This window comes from Suricata suricatta, chromosome 2 (assembly GCF_006229205.1).
Source record: "Suricata suricatta isolate VVHF042 chromosome 2, meerkat_22Aug2017_6uvM2_HiC, whole genome shotgun sequence".
Lineage (NCBI taxonomy): Eukaryota > Metazoa > Chordata > Mammalia > Carnivora > Herpestidae > Suricata > Suricata suricatta.
In genome coordinates this window covers 151,908,629-151,928,892 of record NC_043701.1, presented here as the reverse complement: position 1 = coordinate 151,928,892, position 20,264 = coordinate 151,908,629, and the positions used below count along the sequence as shown (strand labels likewise).

Genomic DNA, 20,264 nt, shown 5'->3' with positions numbered 1-20,264 from the left:
TTTTAATTTACTGGGGTGTGGTATAAAGGGACAGGGAGAGAGAGAATCCCCAGCGGGCTCTGCCCTATCTGTGCACAGCCCAATGCGGGACTCAAGCTGAAGCCAAGAATCAGATGCTCAACCGACTGAGCTACCAAGGCGTCCCTAGGATTATACTTCTTAAGTAAATGGCAGTCATTTAAAAAAAATTCTTTAAGTTTACATAAATGTTTGTATACTTTTTGATATAATTAAAGTAATAGTACCAAGGTCAGTGTCCCTCACTGTTAGGTCTGCCCTCTTTTCCACTACCATGTTGCTCAATAAAAGTAGAGTATGTGTGGAATATTAAAATGCCAAAAATAAATAGCCCTGAGACTACTGAATACTGAAAACAAAGTGAGGCCTGAAGGGGGAAGGGGAAGGGAGGCAGTGTTCATGGAGAAGGGCACTTGTGGGAAAGAGCACTGGGTGTTATATGGAACCAACTTGACAATAAACTATTAAAAAAAAAAGTGCACTTGTGACGAGCACGGAGCAATGTATAGAACTGTTCAATTAAAAAAGTGCATTTCATTATTTAACTATAATTTAAGTTGATTTAAAAATAAAAAATATTTAAAAACAAAACCCTTGAATCCTTGAAACAAAAAATAAAATAGCTCTGAGATAGTTATAATTTTTTAATAGTTTATTGTCAAATTGGTTTCCATATAACACCCAGTTTGAAAATATATTTCTTAAGTATTTAATATATACAGCCTGATTTTTAAATTCCTCTTAATAAAATAAAAAATCATAAAACCTCTATTAACTGAGTCAAGATGTGAACAAATATTATGATGCACAATAAAACCTATTAAGAGTTTATATAATTTCAGTTAGACAAACTATAAAATACAATTACTTACCTCAGCATTTCTAATGGATTTGTCTCATGCACTTGGTTGCCACACCTTGGACAATCATTGCTGTCTTCAAAGTGCTGGACAATACAAGTCTTACAGACTAAGAAGGAAGAAAATGTTAGGTTAAAACATATCCTTTGAACTTAATGTAATTAGAAACAGTCCTTTAAAACTACCTACTTTGGGTAAAATACTATTCTTTAACCAAATTTTACAAAACCTTAAAAACAACTTAACACTGTAAAATAAAAACCCAACTGAAATGAAGCTTACAGTCAACCATATGAAAAATATATACTACTTTGCTGATTGTTTTAAGTATGTTCACAATCCAGATAATTTATTCATATTAGTATGAAAAAGCAAGGGCATCTACATAAACAACAGTTTCTCTCATTTAAAGAAGGAAAGAAGTATGAAATAGTTCTGCACTTCTTTTGAATGCAACAAATAGTTCTTAATAAAACTTGAGCGTTTTCAACGCAGTTGGATTACTCTTTCTCAGCAGGGCACTCCTGACACAGGTAGGAATTACAAGGAACTGCCGGCCTTGGTGGAGCATGGGGAGTCTGTGCTACAGGACCCCAAGTCCACAGAGCACAAAGTATGGGAAGTGGCATCAAACTGGGACCAAGGTATGGGTAAAGTGGAAGAATTGAGAAACTGATAGGTATAAGTAAGATTTTAAATAAAAGTTCTAAACAAAGACATCGGAAATATGCTTTGTGGATTTTTGGCCACAAGTCCATATAGCCTATGTTTCCTCTCAGAGTAGAAATCTTTCTGGCTATGAATCTGTCTCACCTTTTCCCTAAGTTTCTATTACCTACTATGTCAACTGTTTTGCCCAAAAACCTTAAACATTTTTACAGGACCTAAACTATAAAAAATTTTTTTATCTAATTCCCTATCTCAAGATCCCCTCCTCCATTTTATTACCCTGTATAATCTGACATTTTTACCCGGTACAGATTAGCTTCCCCAGCCCCTTTTCCTTTTCTTTTTAAAAAAATTTTTTTGTTTTTATTTTTGAGAGACAAGAGACTGCACAAGCAGGAGAGGGTCAGAGAGAGAGGGAGATACAGAATCTGAAGCAGGCTCCAGGCTCTGAGCCAGCTGTCAGCACAGAGCCCAACATGGGGCTCAAACCCACAAACCATGAGATCATGACCTGAGCCGAAGCCAGATGCTTAACCGACTGAGCCACCCAGGGGTTCCTCCAGTCCCCTTTTTCAACCCCACTACAAACTACTTCTCTTCCCCTTCCTCATGCCTCACACTATGTAAAAGAAGTAAAAAGTTTAAACAATTGATCAAAAGTTAAACACTAGCATTCTTCCCACTGAGATTAGGTCTCAAAATTCAATCATATCACATACTTCCGTCAGGGCAACAATGGTCAAGGAAGAATTCTACTAGGTCTCTAATTTTAAAGTCATTCATACATATACAGAATGGTATCTTGGTATGTCCTTTCACTTATTCATTGATTCAACAGACACTGAATGCCATGCATCGTACTAGGAGTTGGGGATGTGGGGGCAAACACAACCAAGTCCATACCTTATGGGGCTTGTATTTTCTTTGGAAAGGTGAACAGAATTTTAGTAAGAAGTAATATTTACCAAAAAAAAAAAAAAAAAAGTAGCTAGAGTGCTAAGAACTATCAGCTATTTGAGATAGAGTGGCCAGGGAAGGGCTTCCTAAGAAGATGAGAGATGAGCAGATATGTTTTGTTAGATAAGTACACCTGAATCCCATATTCTCTTTTCCCAGCATACAGCTATTAGGACAGTACCCCTTCACACTCAAATTCTCCCCAAATGTGGATGAAAGACAGTATCATAAAACCTTAAAAATAAAAGAGCTTAGATAGGAATACTTCCTCTGTCTTCCAAATCCTTGGCCTCAAGAAAGTTCTAAATGTCTTTTAAAAAGTCAATGTTTGGGAAGAAAGGACTTTTTTGGTAAGCTATATTAAAGTGGAGAGCAGAGAAGTTGAATTCTTTTCAAAGCTTGCTGGCATTTTCTCTTTTCCCAGGGACACGAGATAAGTCTCTGAAAGTTGGGAAAGAAGAGGGAAAAAAAAAAAAAAAAGGACAGATAAGAGGCAAGAATGAAGAGTATTACAAAGCCTGATCCTATCCCGAATCTCTGATCTGACCCTGGAGCTCTGATCTTTGTGGTTCAAAAGGTTTATCATACTCAAAGGGTTCAGGAATGCCTGGCTCTCTACCAGGCATGCCACATTTTATTTCTACTGAATGAGTGCTGTTTTAGAGGGATGCAGAAAGTCCCATCGGAGTGAATTTATTTTTCACACTAACATTTGAGATAAAGTACTTTATTCTACTTTTGAATATGAAGAAGAGGTTTCCACAGGTCAGGTTACCTGCCTACTCTGATGAATGGCAGCACACAGACTTGAATCCAGGTTTTCTGATATGAGATCACAAATTTTGTGTCAAATTTTAAAGATTTTTTAACTTTACAGAGGAAAATACCAGGTGTACGAGGCACTACCCTAAGTGCTTCAACCCTATTAATTAGGCAATATTATTAGTCCTCTTATAGCTAAGAAATGGAGTAGAGTTTTAGTATAATTTGCCAAAAATCATGGAGTAAGTGTGAAAAGCCAGGGTTTGAGTCAAGAGCCCATTTGCTTAACTAATGCATGCCTATATGATAGTTTCTTCTGATTTTATTTCCATAGGCCTATTATATATAGAAAAAGAGTGCCTTACCCCTTAATTTGGAAACATTACAATGTCTATCTATAGAATCATTTCTTTTTAAGCTGAATATTTTGCACAAAATAGCCCCTTTAAGTAGCTTATTTATTCCTTAAACTCTAGAAAATACATTTCCTACATGCTTTTAAAAACTGTTGAATAAAGCACCACCTTATATGAATTAGAACCTGAGAAATTCCAGGCCAGGATTTTAGTAAAACTGAAAAAAGTAAAAGGATTTGCTTTCCCTTAGATGCTTAAAAAAATCCATCATTAAAAAACTGACCTTTGATTCTTAGTTTATAATTTCATTTATATCAGGTGGAAAATACATTTTTAAAGTATCTATTTTTTTAATGTTTTTTATTTATTTTTGAGACACAGAGAGAGACAGGGTGAGCAGGGGAGGGTCAGAGAGAGAGGGAGACACAGAATCTGAAGACAGGCTCCAGGCTCTGAGCTAGCTGTTGGCACAGAGCCCGACGCGGGGCTCAAACGCAGGAACTGTGAGATTATGACCTGAGCCGAAGCCGGATGCTTAATGGATTGAGCCACCCAGCCACACCCATTTTAAAAATTCCTTAAAGATTTACTATCAAACCTTCTAATTAATTGTTCAACTGCTGTACTGGCTAACTCAGTCCAAGAAAGATGTTGCAAAAGTCCTGGCCCATGGTTAGGACTGAATATGGAGACCAACTAGAATTTTCACTCTCACCAGCCCCTGTGGACAGATGCTACAGCCACAAGAAATACCGGGGTCAGAAAGGGAGTCAGGCTCACCAAAAGTATCCCCAGGTGGAAAACACTTAAATAGAAACAAGTGCTAACATTTACTGAGCCTAACCAAATATCAGGCTCCGGGCTCGAGGGTTTGTATGGATTACAGGATGGACCTGGACCATTCCCTTGGGCAAGTGAGAAATGCAGCACTGGAGAGCGTGAGCAGCTGGTCCACAGCTGGTCGGTGTGGAGCAGAGACGACATCCATGCTCAGGCTGTGCAGCTCCAGGCCTAACCTCCAAGCCACCAAGCACCATATCTTAATGTCTATAACACTTGGTCCTTGGCATAAAGATTTCATTTAAGGCACTTAAGACTTTTTTAACTGATGCTTATATTTAGCTCAGCACAAACAGCCTTAAACTTTTGCCTAAAGCTTACTAGGCCAAATCTTTCCTTTCACCACCTCTTCTCTAGGTTGTTGTACAAACAGAGTTAAGAGTCATTGTACCACCTAAAGCAGTGGTTCTCAGGGTGCTTGGGTGGCTCAGTCAGTTAAGTGTCAGACTCTTGATTTTGGCTCAGGGCACGTTCTCAAAGTTTATGGGTTGGAGCCCCAAGCTCCAACTTGGGATTCTCTCTGCCCATCTCCTGCTTGTGCACACTTGTGCTCTCTCTAAAATAAATAAGTAAACACTAAAAATTTTATTTTTAAAAAGAGCAGTTCTCTCTTTTCTGGGGTATGGGTGTATGTGTATTGTACATATATATATATGTGTGTGTACGTATGTGTATGTATGTTTGTGTGTATATGTATATATAAGAATATTAACCATAAAAAAGAATGAAGTCTTGCCCTTTGCAAGATGGACCTATACAGTAAGTGAAATAAGTCAGAGAAAACCAATTCAACTTACACATGAAATCTAAAAAGAAAAAAAAAGGGGGATAAAACAAATAGATTGATAGAGAACAAACTAATAGTTGGTAGAAGGGAAAGAGATTGGAGGGATGCATGAAATAGATGAAGGGGATTAAGTGGTACAACTTCCAGTTATAAATAAGATGAGGTGTAATGCAGAACATAGGAAATATAGTCAATATTACTGTGTCAACTTTATATGGTGACAGATGGTAACTAGGCTTATTGTGGTGTCCATTTTATAATATAGGTAAATATAAAATGACTATGTTGTATGCCTGAAATTAATACAATATTGTATGTCAATTATTCTTCAATAAAAATGTTTTTTAAAAATAGTTTATTGTCAAGTTGGTTTCCATATAACACCCAGTGCTCTTCCCCAGTAGTGGTTCTCACATCATCACAATCACCAGTGAGATTCTTTTAAAAAAACAGATTCATGGACCACATCCAAAACCAATTAAACCTAAATCTCTGGGAGATTAACACCAGAGATCTTAACTCTCAAAGCTCTCTCACTGAGGCAGCCAAAACAGAACTAGGAAATCCTGACCAAGGATTCATTCAGAAGTCACTTTATTATCTACCATAAGGAAATCACTGTCACAAGACAAAACATAATCAAAATAATATGGGCTTAATGCACTCTCCCCACAATGCAGATCTACATGAGAACCAGGGAGTATAGCGCAGTTGTTCTAGATAAAAATGATCTTGCAGCAGACTGCTTGGAGCTGAGTCCCAGTTCTCTCAATAAGCAAATTACTTATTTTGCGCTTAAAGGTTCCTTCCTATCTCACAGGGTTCTTGTGAAGATTAAATGAGATAATATATGCAAAAGATGGAAATGAGTGTCAGCTTGTAAATAGTAAATGTGAGCTACTACTATATACTGATTACTGGATGAGCATAAACTGAGGAGGAGAATCAGAGTAACAATGTTGAATGGCATCAGTTTTGTGTGTCCATCTGAAACAACAGATGATCTTGCTAACAAACTTGAAATGTCTGTCATATATTGGGATCAGTCCTCTGCAGCCATGTCCACTCTCGAGATCGTCTTCCAAGTCAAGTATGATAATGGCACACTCCTCTGCCTGAATGCGAACTGCATATCTCTGCACATGTGATATTTCTTTTTCTGGGGTGAAGGGTCCAAGATTTACCAGCATTTCTCCATTATACATTCCTTCCTTAACTTTATACATTTACTATAATTCCAGCACAGCCCCACTCGTCTAGGCCTTAGCTTGTTTCATCTCTTCCCAATCACTTTGCACATACCTGCTCCAAAGCACTATCATCTGTTCACTTCGCAGTTTATTCAAAGGTTATCTATTTTCGTTTACTTTCAAATTCCTTAAAAAAATTTTTTTTTACTGTTTATTTTTGAGAGAGAGCAAGCGAGCTGCAGAGGGGGAGAGAGAGGGAGACACAGAATCTGAAGACAGGCTCCAGGATCTGAGCAGTCAGCACAGATACCAATGCGGGGCTCAAACCCATGAACCATAAGATCATGACCTGAGCCAAAGTCAGATGCTTAACTGACTGAGCCACCCAGATGTCCTATTTTCAAACTGTTAAGAGGGAGAGTTCTTCACAACAGGTACAAGGACCATTTGTTGTTGCTATCTTAGATATATGGTCCACCCACATCTCTTACGTATCACACAGAGCTAACTTCCCAGCTTTGATGACAGAAACTGATCTACACAAATTTCTCTCCTTGAGCAATAAGTCTGCTATCACTGATAATAAAACAAGAATATTCTTTTCTCTTGTGTCCTTGGTGTAGTCATTCATTAGTAATGCCTTGTTTTTTGAACATGATCAAATGCTGACTTCCTTTGTTAAAATCATCTGAATGTGTTAGTTTTATCTATTAACATAGAAGCATGTTTTTTTCTAGTTTCCTTAAACACATCACTATCTTTATATGCCCTTCTTGATAGCACTCATTTGATACTTTTTGCCTTTGAAAAATGTATCTATTATCTGCTAATAGTCTTTAAGTAAACCATGGTCATCTGCAAAGAGAAGAGGCATCAGTTTCCTGCTTTTGATAAATACTTAGGTGTGAAACTAACAGTTTTAAAAGTTTTCCAGAATATTTGTTATTTGCTTCCATGAGATAGTATCTTCTGGGTTTACTTCCATAAGGAGCTAACAAACATCTTTATTTCTCTTACGTTATACATAGCATATCTCTTCAAAGACCTACATGAGCTGTAGTTTCATGGTGAACACATGCTGTCCATTGCACTCAATGCTAACACTTCATACCTCCTGCTCTTCTCAAATCCCCAACATTTCCTCCCCCATCCACACTATCCACTAATACCTCACTTCCTTTTTACTGAAAGCAAAAGGGAAAAAACAAACAACTGAAACAAAGAATTCATGCCACATCTGTTTACTTATTAGCATCTTTGTGCTCTTGCCTGTTTCCAAAATGTTCCTATGCCTGTCTAACGCCAATCTCTGCCTGTGGACTAGACCCCCTCCCAATGACCCAAAACATTGCTCCAGTGCGTCTCCCCCTTTACCTACATTAATCCTTACTGAGATTCCCATCAACATGCAAACATGTTATTCCTCCACCTAAAAAAAAAACCTCATCAACTTCTCTTGACTCTACTTCCCTTGTGAGCTATCACTCCATTTCAGAGGTACCACACTATTCTCCCCAATTCCTCTCTTCCCAATTTTTTTTTTACCATCTCTCTACCTTCATGAAGCTTAAATACTTGCATAATCATAGTACAATTATCAAAACCAGGGATTAAGAAATTTCCATCCTTTCACATCTATCCAGACTTTCGCTCCTGACTGCTCCACTGAAACTGCTTGACGAGATGATGTGTGACCTCCAGGTAGCTAAACCTAGAGGTCTAACCTCAGACCTGTCCACCTCACCCCTGCCGACTCAGCTGACTCCCCTTCGAGGTGACGTGCAGTCTTCCTTCTACCTCAGGCCTCCTCTTCTTCTCAGTGCCCCCGGGGCTGTGCTTGCTCTTCTCTGCCTACACTCACTCCCCTGGTGCTTCCACTGGTTACAGACAATCTATATGCTAATAATCTCTAGACTCCTATGTCCACCTCCCAGTTAGGTTATCTCTGGACATCTCAGAGCTTACATTCAATTTCCAAAAAATAACCACCCGATCAGTTTTTCATACACAGTTTAATGACATCTTTATCCTTCAAGTTTCTCAAGCCCCAAATCTGGAAGATATCCTTGATTTCTTTTTCTTGTATGACCCACCTACAGTTCATTAGCAAATCTGGCTCTACCTTCAAATATAAGCAGAAATCTGACCACTTGTACCACCACCACCCCATTGGTGCAAGCCATCACTGCCTCTTGCCTGGCTTATAGCAATCATTCCTAACAAGTCCATTTTTAATAGTAGTCCGAGTAATGCTTTTATTTCTATTTTTTCTAATTTTTTATTTATTTTTGAGAGAGAGAGAGAGAGGAACAGCACGAGCAGGGGAGGGTCAGAGAGAGGGAGCCACAGAATCTGAAGCAGACTCCAGGCTCTGAGCTAGCTGTCAGCACAGAGCCTGATGCGGAGCTCGAACCCACAAACTGCGAGATCATGACCTGAGCTGAAGCTGGATGCTCAACTGACTGAGCCATTCAGGTGCCCCTGAGTAATGCTTTTAAATGTAAGTTAGATCATGTCATTTCTCTACTCAAAACTGTGCCTGAAATGGGTCTTTGTTTTTCTCAGAGTAAAAGCCAAACTTCTTTAAGTGGCCCCACAAGACCTGTGCACTGTGCCTGTGGCCCACATCTACCCTATTACCTTTCCCATCTCTCCTTTACCCACTGCCATGGCGCCACACTGGCCTCCTGACCATTTGTCAACATGATAGGCACACGCCTGCCTTAAAGCCTTTGCTTTTGCTACTCCTCTACCTGAAATATTCTTTCCTCAGATATGTGATTGGCTAACTCCTTCACCTCCTTGTCTATTCAAATGTCACTTTCTTTTTTGTTAATTTTTTATAATAGTTTATTGTCAAATTGGTTTCCATATAACACACAGTGCTTCTCCCCACAAGTGCCCCCCCACCGTGACCATCACCCCCTTCTCTCCCTCCCCCCGCTTCAGTCCACGGCTCGTTTTCAGTATTCAATAGTCTCTCATGATTTGTGTCCCTTCACTCTCCCCAGCTCTCTTTCCTTTGAGAGAGGGAGAGATGGGGGAGGCAGACAGAGAGAAAGGGAGACACAGAATCTGAAGCACTCTCCAGGTTCTGAGCTGTCAGCACAGAGCTGATGCGGGGCTCAAACTCATGAACTGCAAGATCATGACCTGAGCTGAAGTCAGACGCCTAACCACTGACCCGCCCAGGCACCCCTAAATGTCACTTTCTTAGTGAGATCTACCCTGAGCACAGGCTTATTTTTTGAGAGAGACAGAGGCAGAGGCAGAGAGAGGGAGACAGAGAGAGAGAGACAGGCAGAGAGAGTGAGAGAGAGAGAATCTGAAGCAGGCTCCACACTCAGAGTAGAGCCCAACATGGATGGGCCTTGATCTCAAAACTGTGAGATCATGACCTGTACCTAAATCAAGAGTCAGATGCTCAACCGACTGAGTCACCCAGGTGCCCCCAGGCTTATTTTAAATTGTAACATGTGACTGATTGCCCAATTCCCTTTACCCAGTTTGGCTTTCCTTTTTTCTATAGCACTTACCACTCTCTACTACTATACACTATGATTTACTTATTGTCTACTGTGCTGCCTGATGTGTCCCCGGTGACCAGAATAGTACCTGGAGGAGGAGCTGCTCAGTTAAATATTAGTGAAGTAAAGGAGGACAAGAGGGTTAGGAATAATAAAGGGAGGTGGGATTTTAGGGCCTATAGTATCATAGCCAAGTCAGAAATCTGCCGACATTGTCAACTAAAGCAAACAAAGAGATTCTGAGTCTACTAGGAATTTTTTTTGACAATTAAAAAAAGTTAATTCAACACAAAATCTATTTTAGTTTTCTAAAATACAATGATCATTTTCTGTTAACTGAGTAAAGAAATGGTGGTGGATGAGCATTCTGAGAGAACAAAGATTTGTCCGTTGGTTTTTAAATTTTTGATACAATATAGTAGCCTGGTTAAAAAAAAAAAAAAAAGTACATTATCGGGGCACCTGGATGGTTCAGTCAGTTAAGCATCTGACTTTGGCTCCGGTCATGATCTCACAGTTTGTGGATTCGAGCCCAGTTCAGAGCCTGGAGCCTGCTTCGGATTCTGTGTCTCCCTCTCTCTCTGCCCCTGCCCCCGCACCTTCCTTCCCACCTCTCAAAAAGGAACAAACTTAAAAAAAATATGTTATAGAAAATGAGTAACTATGAAAAGTCTTCAAAGTATCCAAACAAATTATCTTCTGCCTTTTCTACATGTTTGGACTGCACTTACTCATAATGGTTACATTCAACCATGATGCTCAACTCTTCAACATACCTGTACACTAACCATGAGTTCTAATTTTGAATACTCGTTTTAGGGTACATATTTTTTCTCAATCTATCACTGGTATCAGTTACAAACTATTATGACCTAGATAATAATTTATTCTCAGAAGGCCATTTAAGACAATTTCATTTTTAAATGCATTATCCCTAGTTTTCTGTTAGTGTCCACTATGATGCTTTGCTCAACTGTTTAAACACTCTTTCTTATCTCATGCACAGTTTCAAAAGCTAAAAGAACCACAAATGTAATGATTTTTCTTTAGCATTATTGCTATTAAGATAACTAGATTAAGACCTGTAATTATTTCCTTATTTAAAAAGAATCAAAATGAACACTATAATCACTTTCATGAATGAATGTCTAGTTTCTGCCAAAATATTGTCTGAAACATGTAACATCAGTTTACTATTGACCTCATTTCTAGTACAATCCTGAAACATTGTATTTACAATCTGTTGAGACTTTAAATATAATTCCTAATTAGGCCTTTGATTTTTATTCTAAGAAAAAGTCTTGCCCCCCAAAACTGAAATTTATAAAGAATACATTATTGGAGAGTTCAGTTTATATCTTTTCTTCATTATAATGGCTATTTACTCCAAATTAGTAAATTCAGATCCCAACTGGCTACATAATGACAGGGACACTGCCATGCAGACCTAGCTGGGAGAGCCGTGTGTGTACACTAGTGTGCACGCTCTCTCCTGCCCTCTCTCTCTCTTATATATATATTTAAATTCACTTCTTTGCTTAAAGAAGTTTCAGAAAGCAAAGAAGAAGAAAAATTAGGAAAATGTCATAATTTATTCTGAAGATATGCTGGAGTTGGATGTCCAGCACCCGAACCCAGCTCCAGCGTTTATCAGCTTTGTTACTCAACCTTTCTGAGTCCTATTTCTGTGAAAAACACTGGAATAAAATCTGAAATACTCTCCCCTTAACCCTTCTCACAGCTTGCTCTTTCCTATTCTTTTGGCCTCTGCTCAAATGGTTAAGTCCTAAGAAAGATCTTTCTCTGTTTTATTTTTTCTCATAGCAGTTGTTATACATAGCATTTGAAATTATCCTGTTTATTTGCTTATTGTCTGTCTCTCCTATTAGAACAGAACTTCCAGGAGGGTGCAGACTAGGCTTGTCTTGTTTACTGCTGTGTTTCCACTGGCTAGAATAATGACTGGCACAATGTAGGTGCTAATAAACATCTGTTGAATGATTAAATAATATCACCTAAGTAGAGGGGTTCTTGGGAAGTTTAAATAAGATAATAAATGTAAAGCTCATGACCCCCAAATACAACAAACACTCAATATATAACAGCTATTAGTTTAATCTTTTATTAGCATTTATCTTAATTACGGTGTGATTTAATTGCAGTATGATTATAGACTGCCTAGTTCAAGTATACTAGTATTATAAAAGTCTGGTCACGAGCTGTGCGTTTCAAACTCGTACATCACAGAATCACCTGAAGAGCTTGTGATTACACAGATTTCTGGCCTTGTCCCCAGAGATGTTGATGCACCACGTCTATGGTAAGGCCCAAGAATTAGCACTTTTAACAAGTTCCCAGGTGATGCTGCTGCTGGTGCATGCTGCCGGTCTGGAGACCGCACTTTGAATAACAAGTGGATGTAGCCTAAGATTTTTAAACATTGAATAGGACCATGTCAAGAAATCTCTGCACCTTACTTATATATTTATGATTCTTGTTCAAAATAAATGGTTGGTTCTACTTAAATTTTACCATCTTCTGATTGGGTTGGTCCTTCATTTTTACTTATTACCACATAAAATCACCAAGTCCCTTAACTGTTACATCAACTATACTTAATTATCAATTAATCCATCTTCTTTGCATAAGTTAAAAACTAATTACAACAATACATTGCCAAAGAATTTATTCTCAGTGAAGGGATTACCGCCACAGTCTCTGAAAGGGCACAAAGAAGCAAGCATTCCTTTCCTGTACCACAGATTTCTATGTCTATAACCTTCTTTTTCTCCTGGGGAAAGAATCATCAAATTCTTAAGGGGGCTTGCTAACCACAAAAAAGTTAAGAACCAATGCACTGTATTCTTCACATTTAAGCTGCTGGAACAAAGCGCTTTTGTTCTCAGTTTAAGTGAAAAGTCTTTCATTTTAAGTCAACAACCTATACAACCACAAGCAAATACATTCTCAACAACCTCAAAACGTTTCTGAGAATCCTGGTGCAAGAGACAGAGCATCCTTTAATCTAGAACCACCAATCTCTGGTCCCCAATCCAGTGTCTCTCTCTCTCCCTAAGACCCACGACAAGGCTTCCCCCTAAATTGGAGAAGACAGTTTTTCAAAATATGTAATTCCTAACTGACATTGCCTACATGCCTTTCAAGCTAGCTATTACTGCACATGAATCTTTGAAAGGAAAAACACAACAAAACAACCAACAAATTGGCCATTTATTTATTCCTTTAATTATTTATTAAGCACCTAAGAACCAGACACCAAGGATACACGTAACCCAAATCTACCTATGGTAGCAAGTCAGTGGCCTATCTTGGAGGATATGAGTTTTAAAGCATGTGCAACCACGAACTTGGCATACAGGCAAAGTGCATTCAGTGCATACCGCTGAACCAAGTATGTGCATGTATGTGCAGTAGATGGGGGCGGGGAGATGTGGCCACAGCTAGGTAGTTTTAATTTATCCTGAGGGCACCGGGTGTCTCCAAGAAATTCTGGGTTGGCCGATGACTGAGTGAAGATAGTAAATTGTTTAAATGATCATGCTTTGACACAGGTTAGAAGTGAGTGCAGTGGGTTGCAGAGACTTTCTCGGGAGAAGTAATGAGGGCCAGAACAGTCACAGCAGAGTGGAAGTGAAGGGACAGATTTGAGAGATTTAAGAGAGACACCCGACAGGACTCAGTCCCCATTTTGTTAGGGAGGGTAAACAGAGTCAAGTGTGGAGCTTATTTCCTACTAGGATAACTGAGGATCAGTATCCCATTCATTCAGTTTTAGACATGCTGAGCTCCAGATGGGTTCAGGACTTTCAGGCGGACACCAGTAGGATTCTGAAGCTCAGAAGAAAGGTTTATGCCAGAAATAAAGACTGGGAGACACCAGCATAAGTAGCTGAAGCTCCAGAGTAGATGAGCTCACGTAGAAAAGAAAAAGATCGAAATACACATGCAGAAATTTTTTCTTGGCTTATGAGAAGTTTGCTTGATAAAGTTCTAAATTGATCTTTTTTTATCACTCTACCTCAGTGGCTAGCAAAGTGACTGACAACTAATTATTTTAAATAATTCAATGATTATTTGGGGGGACATGTTTATTTCCTTAGGTTTTGGGTTACTGAAATTATCTCATAGACCTGTAAAACCGTTAATGTGGATTTACATTCAAAGCTAAAACTCCTGTGTTTTAATTTCTACCTAATTTAAAAATTTTATCTTTCTATCAAGTGTCCTTGGCCTGCTTTAGAGAAGTGGTGTTAGTAGGTCAGGTGAAGTGCAAGCCTACTTAAAAATGAGGGCTTTGGGAAGCTTTTCTTTTCCCCCCTCCAATTCCTTGCCCAGAGCCTGGGACACAGCCTGCCATGTCTGCCTTTCCCATCCTTTTAACCGGCTTGCCCCTTTCTGTTCCTCTCACTCCAAGGCTGGAGTGCTAACAACATCGAGGGCTGCTGTAGTCAGTCATCATGCTGGTTCTGTTGGCCCTTCTTTCTCCATCAGCGGGAAGCTGGGCAGTGTTAGCTCCAGAATTTAATGGGAGAATGGGAGAGCATCAACCTAACTGACCTGAGGAGGAGCAGAGAGAAAAAGGTGAAATGCATTTGCAGAGTATTCTGAAGGAAGAATAAAGTAACTTCATGTATTCACACGAAAGCGGGGAGAACCACACATGCTCCCTACCTCCCATCCCAGCTGACTCATATCCCTGCCTGAGAAGGCCAGGGGCCTATGGCTTTAGGAATTTCAAAAAACACTCTAGTTTCTTATCTTGCATGCCATTTTGCTGCAATATCACAACACATGCCTGCTATTGTATCATTCTGTTGCATTAGTTTCATTGCACTTATCAGCATCCAAATTACATATATTTCTTAACTTGATTATTCTGTCCTCCTTCATTTGACTAGAAAGTCCAGAAGGGCAGACTCCATGTCTGGTTTTGCTCATCAATAATAAAGCTCCATTTATATATTTCAAGTTTCAAAACTCAAATAAGACCAAATCTTATGTTATGAATTTTACAGTAAGAACTATTTGTTACCCATTCTTTACTTAAAGAATCACAAAACCATAGTCTTTTAAAGAGTTATTTTAATAAGATATTCTTTCTATATGCCTAAATCAAGATAAAAAAATATTCTGATGTACCGCAGTGCCACTTAACATTTCTCACTCAGCTCCTGTCCCATTTGGCCATCTTCCTTTTATATTTTGTACTATCTCAAATCACAGCATCATTTTATCTGACCCATATTATACATGAGAAAACTGGGTAAGATCAAAGACCCAACCAATGACTGAGAAACATTGCTTTGCAGTATTGTTTATCATTATAAATAAGATACTTTGCAAATGGGATAGTTTTTGCCTACAAGCTCTACATAAATACAAGCAAAATAATACTCAGAAATCCAAAAGCCAGAAAGTGAACAAAGATGAGTACTACAGAGTTCTCAGCTCTGGGTTGAGTATCTTACTCCATCATTTACTCTACTATTTGGTATTCTCTGCTGATGATAAAGGCCACATTTATGACTTATTTACCACGGTCTTTTAATCCCACTTCTGCCACATACATTGTCTCTCAGCAAAGGTGCTTGATGATGGCCAAGGAGTTTTTCAGGCCAGAATGACTTGTGCAGTTAAACTGTCACTTACCCCTTTAGACTTTAAACTGTGGTTGCAAACATAAACATAGCCCTTGCTTATAACATGACTGTTTATACTTCTGGAATCTTTTGTTTTTTGTCCAAAAAAGTGGCATTTAAAACAGATTTCATTATGTCCCAGAGAAAATTTTCCTTCAGAAAAACAGATATAAAATCTGCATTAGATAGGCAGAAATCGGAGAATTTGTGCTTTCTTCTTATCTTCCAAATTTGGCAGTTTTTGCTGGAGAAATCCAAATACGAAAATAATGCATAAATGTTGGAAGAGGCAAAACAAAACAGACTGTGGACCACGTCCAGGTACCATGCTTGGTGTAGTGGGAGACATGTAAAGTAGAAGATAAAGTCCTTGCCCTACAGTAGCCACATCTTCTTGGCTCTTCCTCCAAAATACATCCACAATCCACTCTTCCCCACCTCCATCACACACCACATTACCCTGGTTGGAGGCCCTATAATCTTTCAGCTGACTTGTAGTGACACCCTTCTGATCGCTGTTCCATAAACCTGCCAAAGGCATTATCGCCTCAAGCCCTTATACTTGCTTTTCCCTCCATCTAGAATGCTCTTCCCATATATACACAGAGCTCAGTTCCTTCAGGTTTGTGTTCAAATGTCATTGTCACAAAGAGGCCAACCCTGACACTGTATGTAAAATAATCCCGTCTCTCAAATCTCCAACCCTTCTTTATTCCTCTTCGTAGCATTTATCATTATCTTACATGACACATACTATTAGTTTCAGCTACTAGAATATAAGCTTCTTGAGAGCACAGATGTTTGACTATCCTGTTCACTGCTGTATCCTTTGTATCCAGAATGGATGGTGCCTGGCACACAGTAGGTATTCAATAAATATTTGTTTGGTGACATTTAACTGGTAATTATTCAAGTTAAGTAATGATACAGGGCAGCGGCAAATTAATATTTCAAGACAGTTCATAGTTAATTGCTGACTGAACAGCATAGGCCAGTAATACCCAAAGGTAATATATATCACTATCACTTGGAGAGGTTTTCCAAAATACACATACACAGACCTCACCACGGTGATCTACCAAATTGCTCTAGGCGGAATCCTGAGTATATATACCTTAAACAGCTTCCTAGGATGATTTTGTTTTTATTGTGGTATACTACATACTACATAAAATTTGCCATTTTAACCATTTCCAGGGGATTCTCTATTTTGTACCTATCTAAAACTCCTGGTGGAGTATTATGTCTGTTCAGTAGCAGAAGAGGGAGGATCTTAGAGCATGAGCTCTGGAGTTGAATATAGGTTTACCACTCATTAGCTGTGAGACTGGGCAAATTACTTAAAGTCTCCACACCCACAAAATGAAGATAATCTCTATGCTCTCTTTCCCAATGTCCACTCCAGCCTGTTTCACATTTATCATAAACCAAAAATGATATCAAGTACATAAAACAGCTACTTGGTGTACATGATAGGCATTAAACTAGAATGTAGTAATTACTGGAATTACTTTCACTGAAATAGGAAACCAATTTCATACAGGCAGAAACAGAAGAAGTACATGGAATCCTGGCATAAGTGGCTGTAACAATGAAACTTCTACTGACAGGCCAGGTGAGAAAGAAACTTGACAGGAGTTCCAGAGGCATGACCATATTAGAACAGAGGTTTTCAAACTTGATAATGCTTCGAAATCACCTAGAGGGCTTACCGAACACTGATTGCTGGGCCCACTCCCAGACTTTCTGATTCCATAATTCTGGAGTGGGGCCTATTAATGTGCATTTCTCTTAAGTTCCCAAGTGATCCAGAGGCTGCCAGATTTTTGGTTAAAGGGCAGGAAATTTTGGTTCAACAGGATGACTAAGTCCTAGAGATTTACTGCACAGCATAGAGCCTCTACTTAATATTACTGTGTGGTATGCTTAAAATTTGCTGAGGATAGATTTTTATATTCAGCAGTCATATCACAAAAAATAAGAGCATAGGAGGAGACTATTAGAGGAAATGGATAGGTTTATGACATAGAGGTGGTAATGATTTCATGGGTGTATATCTCTAAACTCATCAAGTTGTAGACACTGAATACATTCAGCTGTTTGTATGTCAACTACCCTCAATAAAGTCTAAAAAGGCCAATGAATTAAAGCAAGCATACCCAAACAAAACCTGTGAGATTACTTCCTGCAATATAATTTTTTAATCAAAAAGCTAAAATAGTTCACTTTTGAAAAAACTATACCCAATAGTATGTTTATGGTTTCTAGAACATTAAAATTAAAGGAAAGTTAACTATCACATGACAGTACAAGAAACATTTCATACCACCGGTATCCTAATGACAAATTCAATTCTCAAAATAATTCAAAGTTAATTCCTGGAATACTCATTGTTTTGAAAGTTAAAATCCAAATAAAAACAGAATGTGGTCATTTTAAAAGAACACGTGTAGCACATGACTTCTGATGGGCAAATGACAACAAAGAATACTCACAGGTGTGGAGGCATTCTGTCACTGTAGTTGGCTTGATCAGGTACCCTTTACAGATGTAGCAGGTGATATAAGGATTGAAATCTTTCACCAAGTGTTTCCTTTGGGTAGCCATTCGTGGTTAGCTAGGACTGGCTTTCGTAGTTCAGGCAAAGAGGGGTAGTAAGTGAATGAAGTCTGATCCCAGGAGCTGGCGAGGAGTTCCCAACTGGATGTCCTGAGGCATGAGAACTAGCATCCAGATTTACCATGACATCGCTGGTCATCACTCCTTTAGGTGGTTCTGCTTTCCCATATCTGTTTCCAAAGTAATTTTAAAAAGAGGAAAAAAAGTGTCAAATTCCTCAAACTGAATTAATAACATATTAGCAGCGAGTGTTACATGCTCCAAGTTGGGTGAACGGGTGAATAGAAGAACACTTCTCTCACTGTCACATTCACTCGTAAACCTGCTGTGATTTCATTCAGGATAATGACAAATTCCTCCAATCCTGGAGCCTCAACTATCAAGTCTATACAATGAGACCCAAAGTGATTAACTCCAGTTTTGATACCTTTACCTCTTCAGTAATGCATTTTAAATATCTGCTTGACTGCTCTATTAGGAGTCCTTCCTAACACAAGTTAAAAGATTCAAAATTGAAATCATTATCCTCCCCATCAAAATGCTTCCTATTTCCATTTCGTACCCCACATCCAGTCAATGAAAGCAAGTTGATGTCCTTTTCCATTCCATCCTTAGCCACCCTACTTGAGTATTACCTCTCCACCTGTAGTCCATCTTACATCCTACCGGATTTATTTTACTCTATAGCACTTGGGTCCTCTTCTCAAAGATTGTATTTCCTCTTTACAAACAGAATGACATTTAAATTGCTTTCCATAGAAGACCTTCCACAGGCTGACCTTAGCATACCCTCCAACACTTTTCTTAATTTTTAAAAAACTTTTAATTATTTTTTTCTTTTATAGTTTATTGTCAAGTTGGTTTCCTTTCAACACTTTTCTTCAGGCAAAGTGAAAGGATCACCCTCTCCTAGTCCACTCTGCAGGCTCTATGTACCCTCTGTCCAACAAGCCCTTCCTCTCCTCTAAATCCTACCTGTATCCTTGGAAACCTTTCTCCAAAGTTATCCTCTATGTACTCTCTTCGCGAATTTAACCCTTACTGCCCTCCTATTACGTCTTTCTTTTAATTTAATCTATAGTTCCATTCATTATTTTTTTCTCCTACCGTGCAAATCATTTGATAGAGGCTGGTCTCATTTAGTAAATGTATAACCTGGGCAATGTGACATGTCCTCTCTAAATCTCAGGTTTTCTTTTAACTATAAATGAAAATAAGAGTGCCAGCACCCTAGAGTGGCAAGGATTACATTAAGACCATATACATAAAGCTAGCACGCAATAAAAACTGAACATCATTAACTTTTTTTCTAGAAATGTTTAGCACAGTTGGCTGATCCGTGAAGTTGCTGAAGAAAGTTTTAAAGGTTTCTTACAAACAAATGTGTTCTCTGAGAAAACACAGCATGAAGGAAGGTAGTGATTTCCTAAATTAATCCTATAAACAGGAACTTTTCTCTTATCTTCGCGGTGAACACACAGGTAACTATAAAGCAATGGGAGACGTAAAAGGCATCACTCCACTGACACATCGCCATTAAGAATGTGCACGGTATAGGTTCTGCGTGGTGTCATCCTACCCGCTCAGGAAAACTGTGTGGACGGTGTAGCACAAAGACAGCATAAGTAACAGCCGGAGGAGGGGGTGGTGGGGAGCTGGGTTCTGGCCCTCGGCCCTTTTATGACCTTCAGCAAGCATTTAATATCCATTTCTAGGTTTCGAATTCTCCTGTACACATTGGGACTAACGGCGCTGCCTTTTCCACAGGTTTGCCAGGAAGCTCTAAAGTTAAGAGAAAGTCCTCTGAAAGGAAATGCACTGTCCCGACCTCATACCACCCGAGCCACAGAGTCCTGTCACCCAGACGGTTAAAGGAAGCAAGTATCTGCAGAGACGCGGGGGAAGGGAACTTTTCCGCGTCCTCCGGCGGGACCCGGCGGCACGGCCCGGGGCGGTCCAAGCACAAGTCCGCCCCGCCCGCCGGGCAGGTGCGCGGGCCCAGGCCCGGAGGACACGCCG

The 20,264-nt window shown here is 39.1% G+C and overlaps 1 protein-coding gene across 3 annotated transcripts in view; it reads right to left on the bottom strand.

The window, feature by feature from the left end:
- PCGF5 (polycomb group ring finger 5) overlaps positions 1–20,264 on the bottom strand; it is an 88,441-nt gene that overhangs the window by 55,684 nt on the left and 12,493 nt on the right. For all 3 annotated transcript variants that reach the window (XM_029932218.1, XM_029932217.1, XM_029932219.1), the window contains exons 3-4: positions 18,122–18,415; positions 891–987 (exon numbers count right to left, since the gene is read on the bottom strand). In XM_029932218.1, the coding sequence (XP_029788078.1) occupies positions 891–987; positions 18,122–18,233 (209 nt within the window). In that variant the 5' untranslated portion in view covers positions 18,234–18,415. The remainder of the gene's footprint in view (positions 1–890; positions 988–18,121; positions 18,416–20,264) is intronic.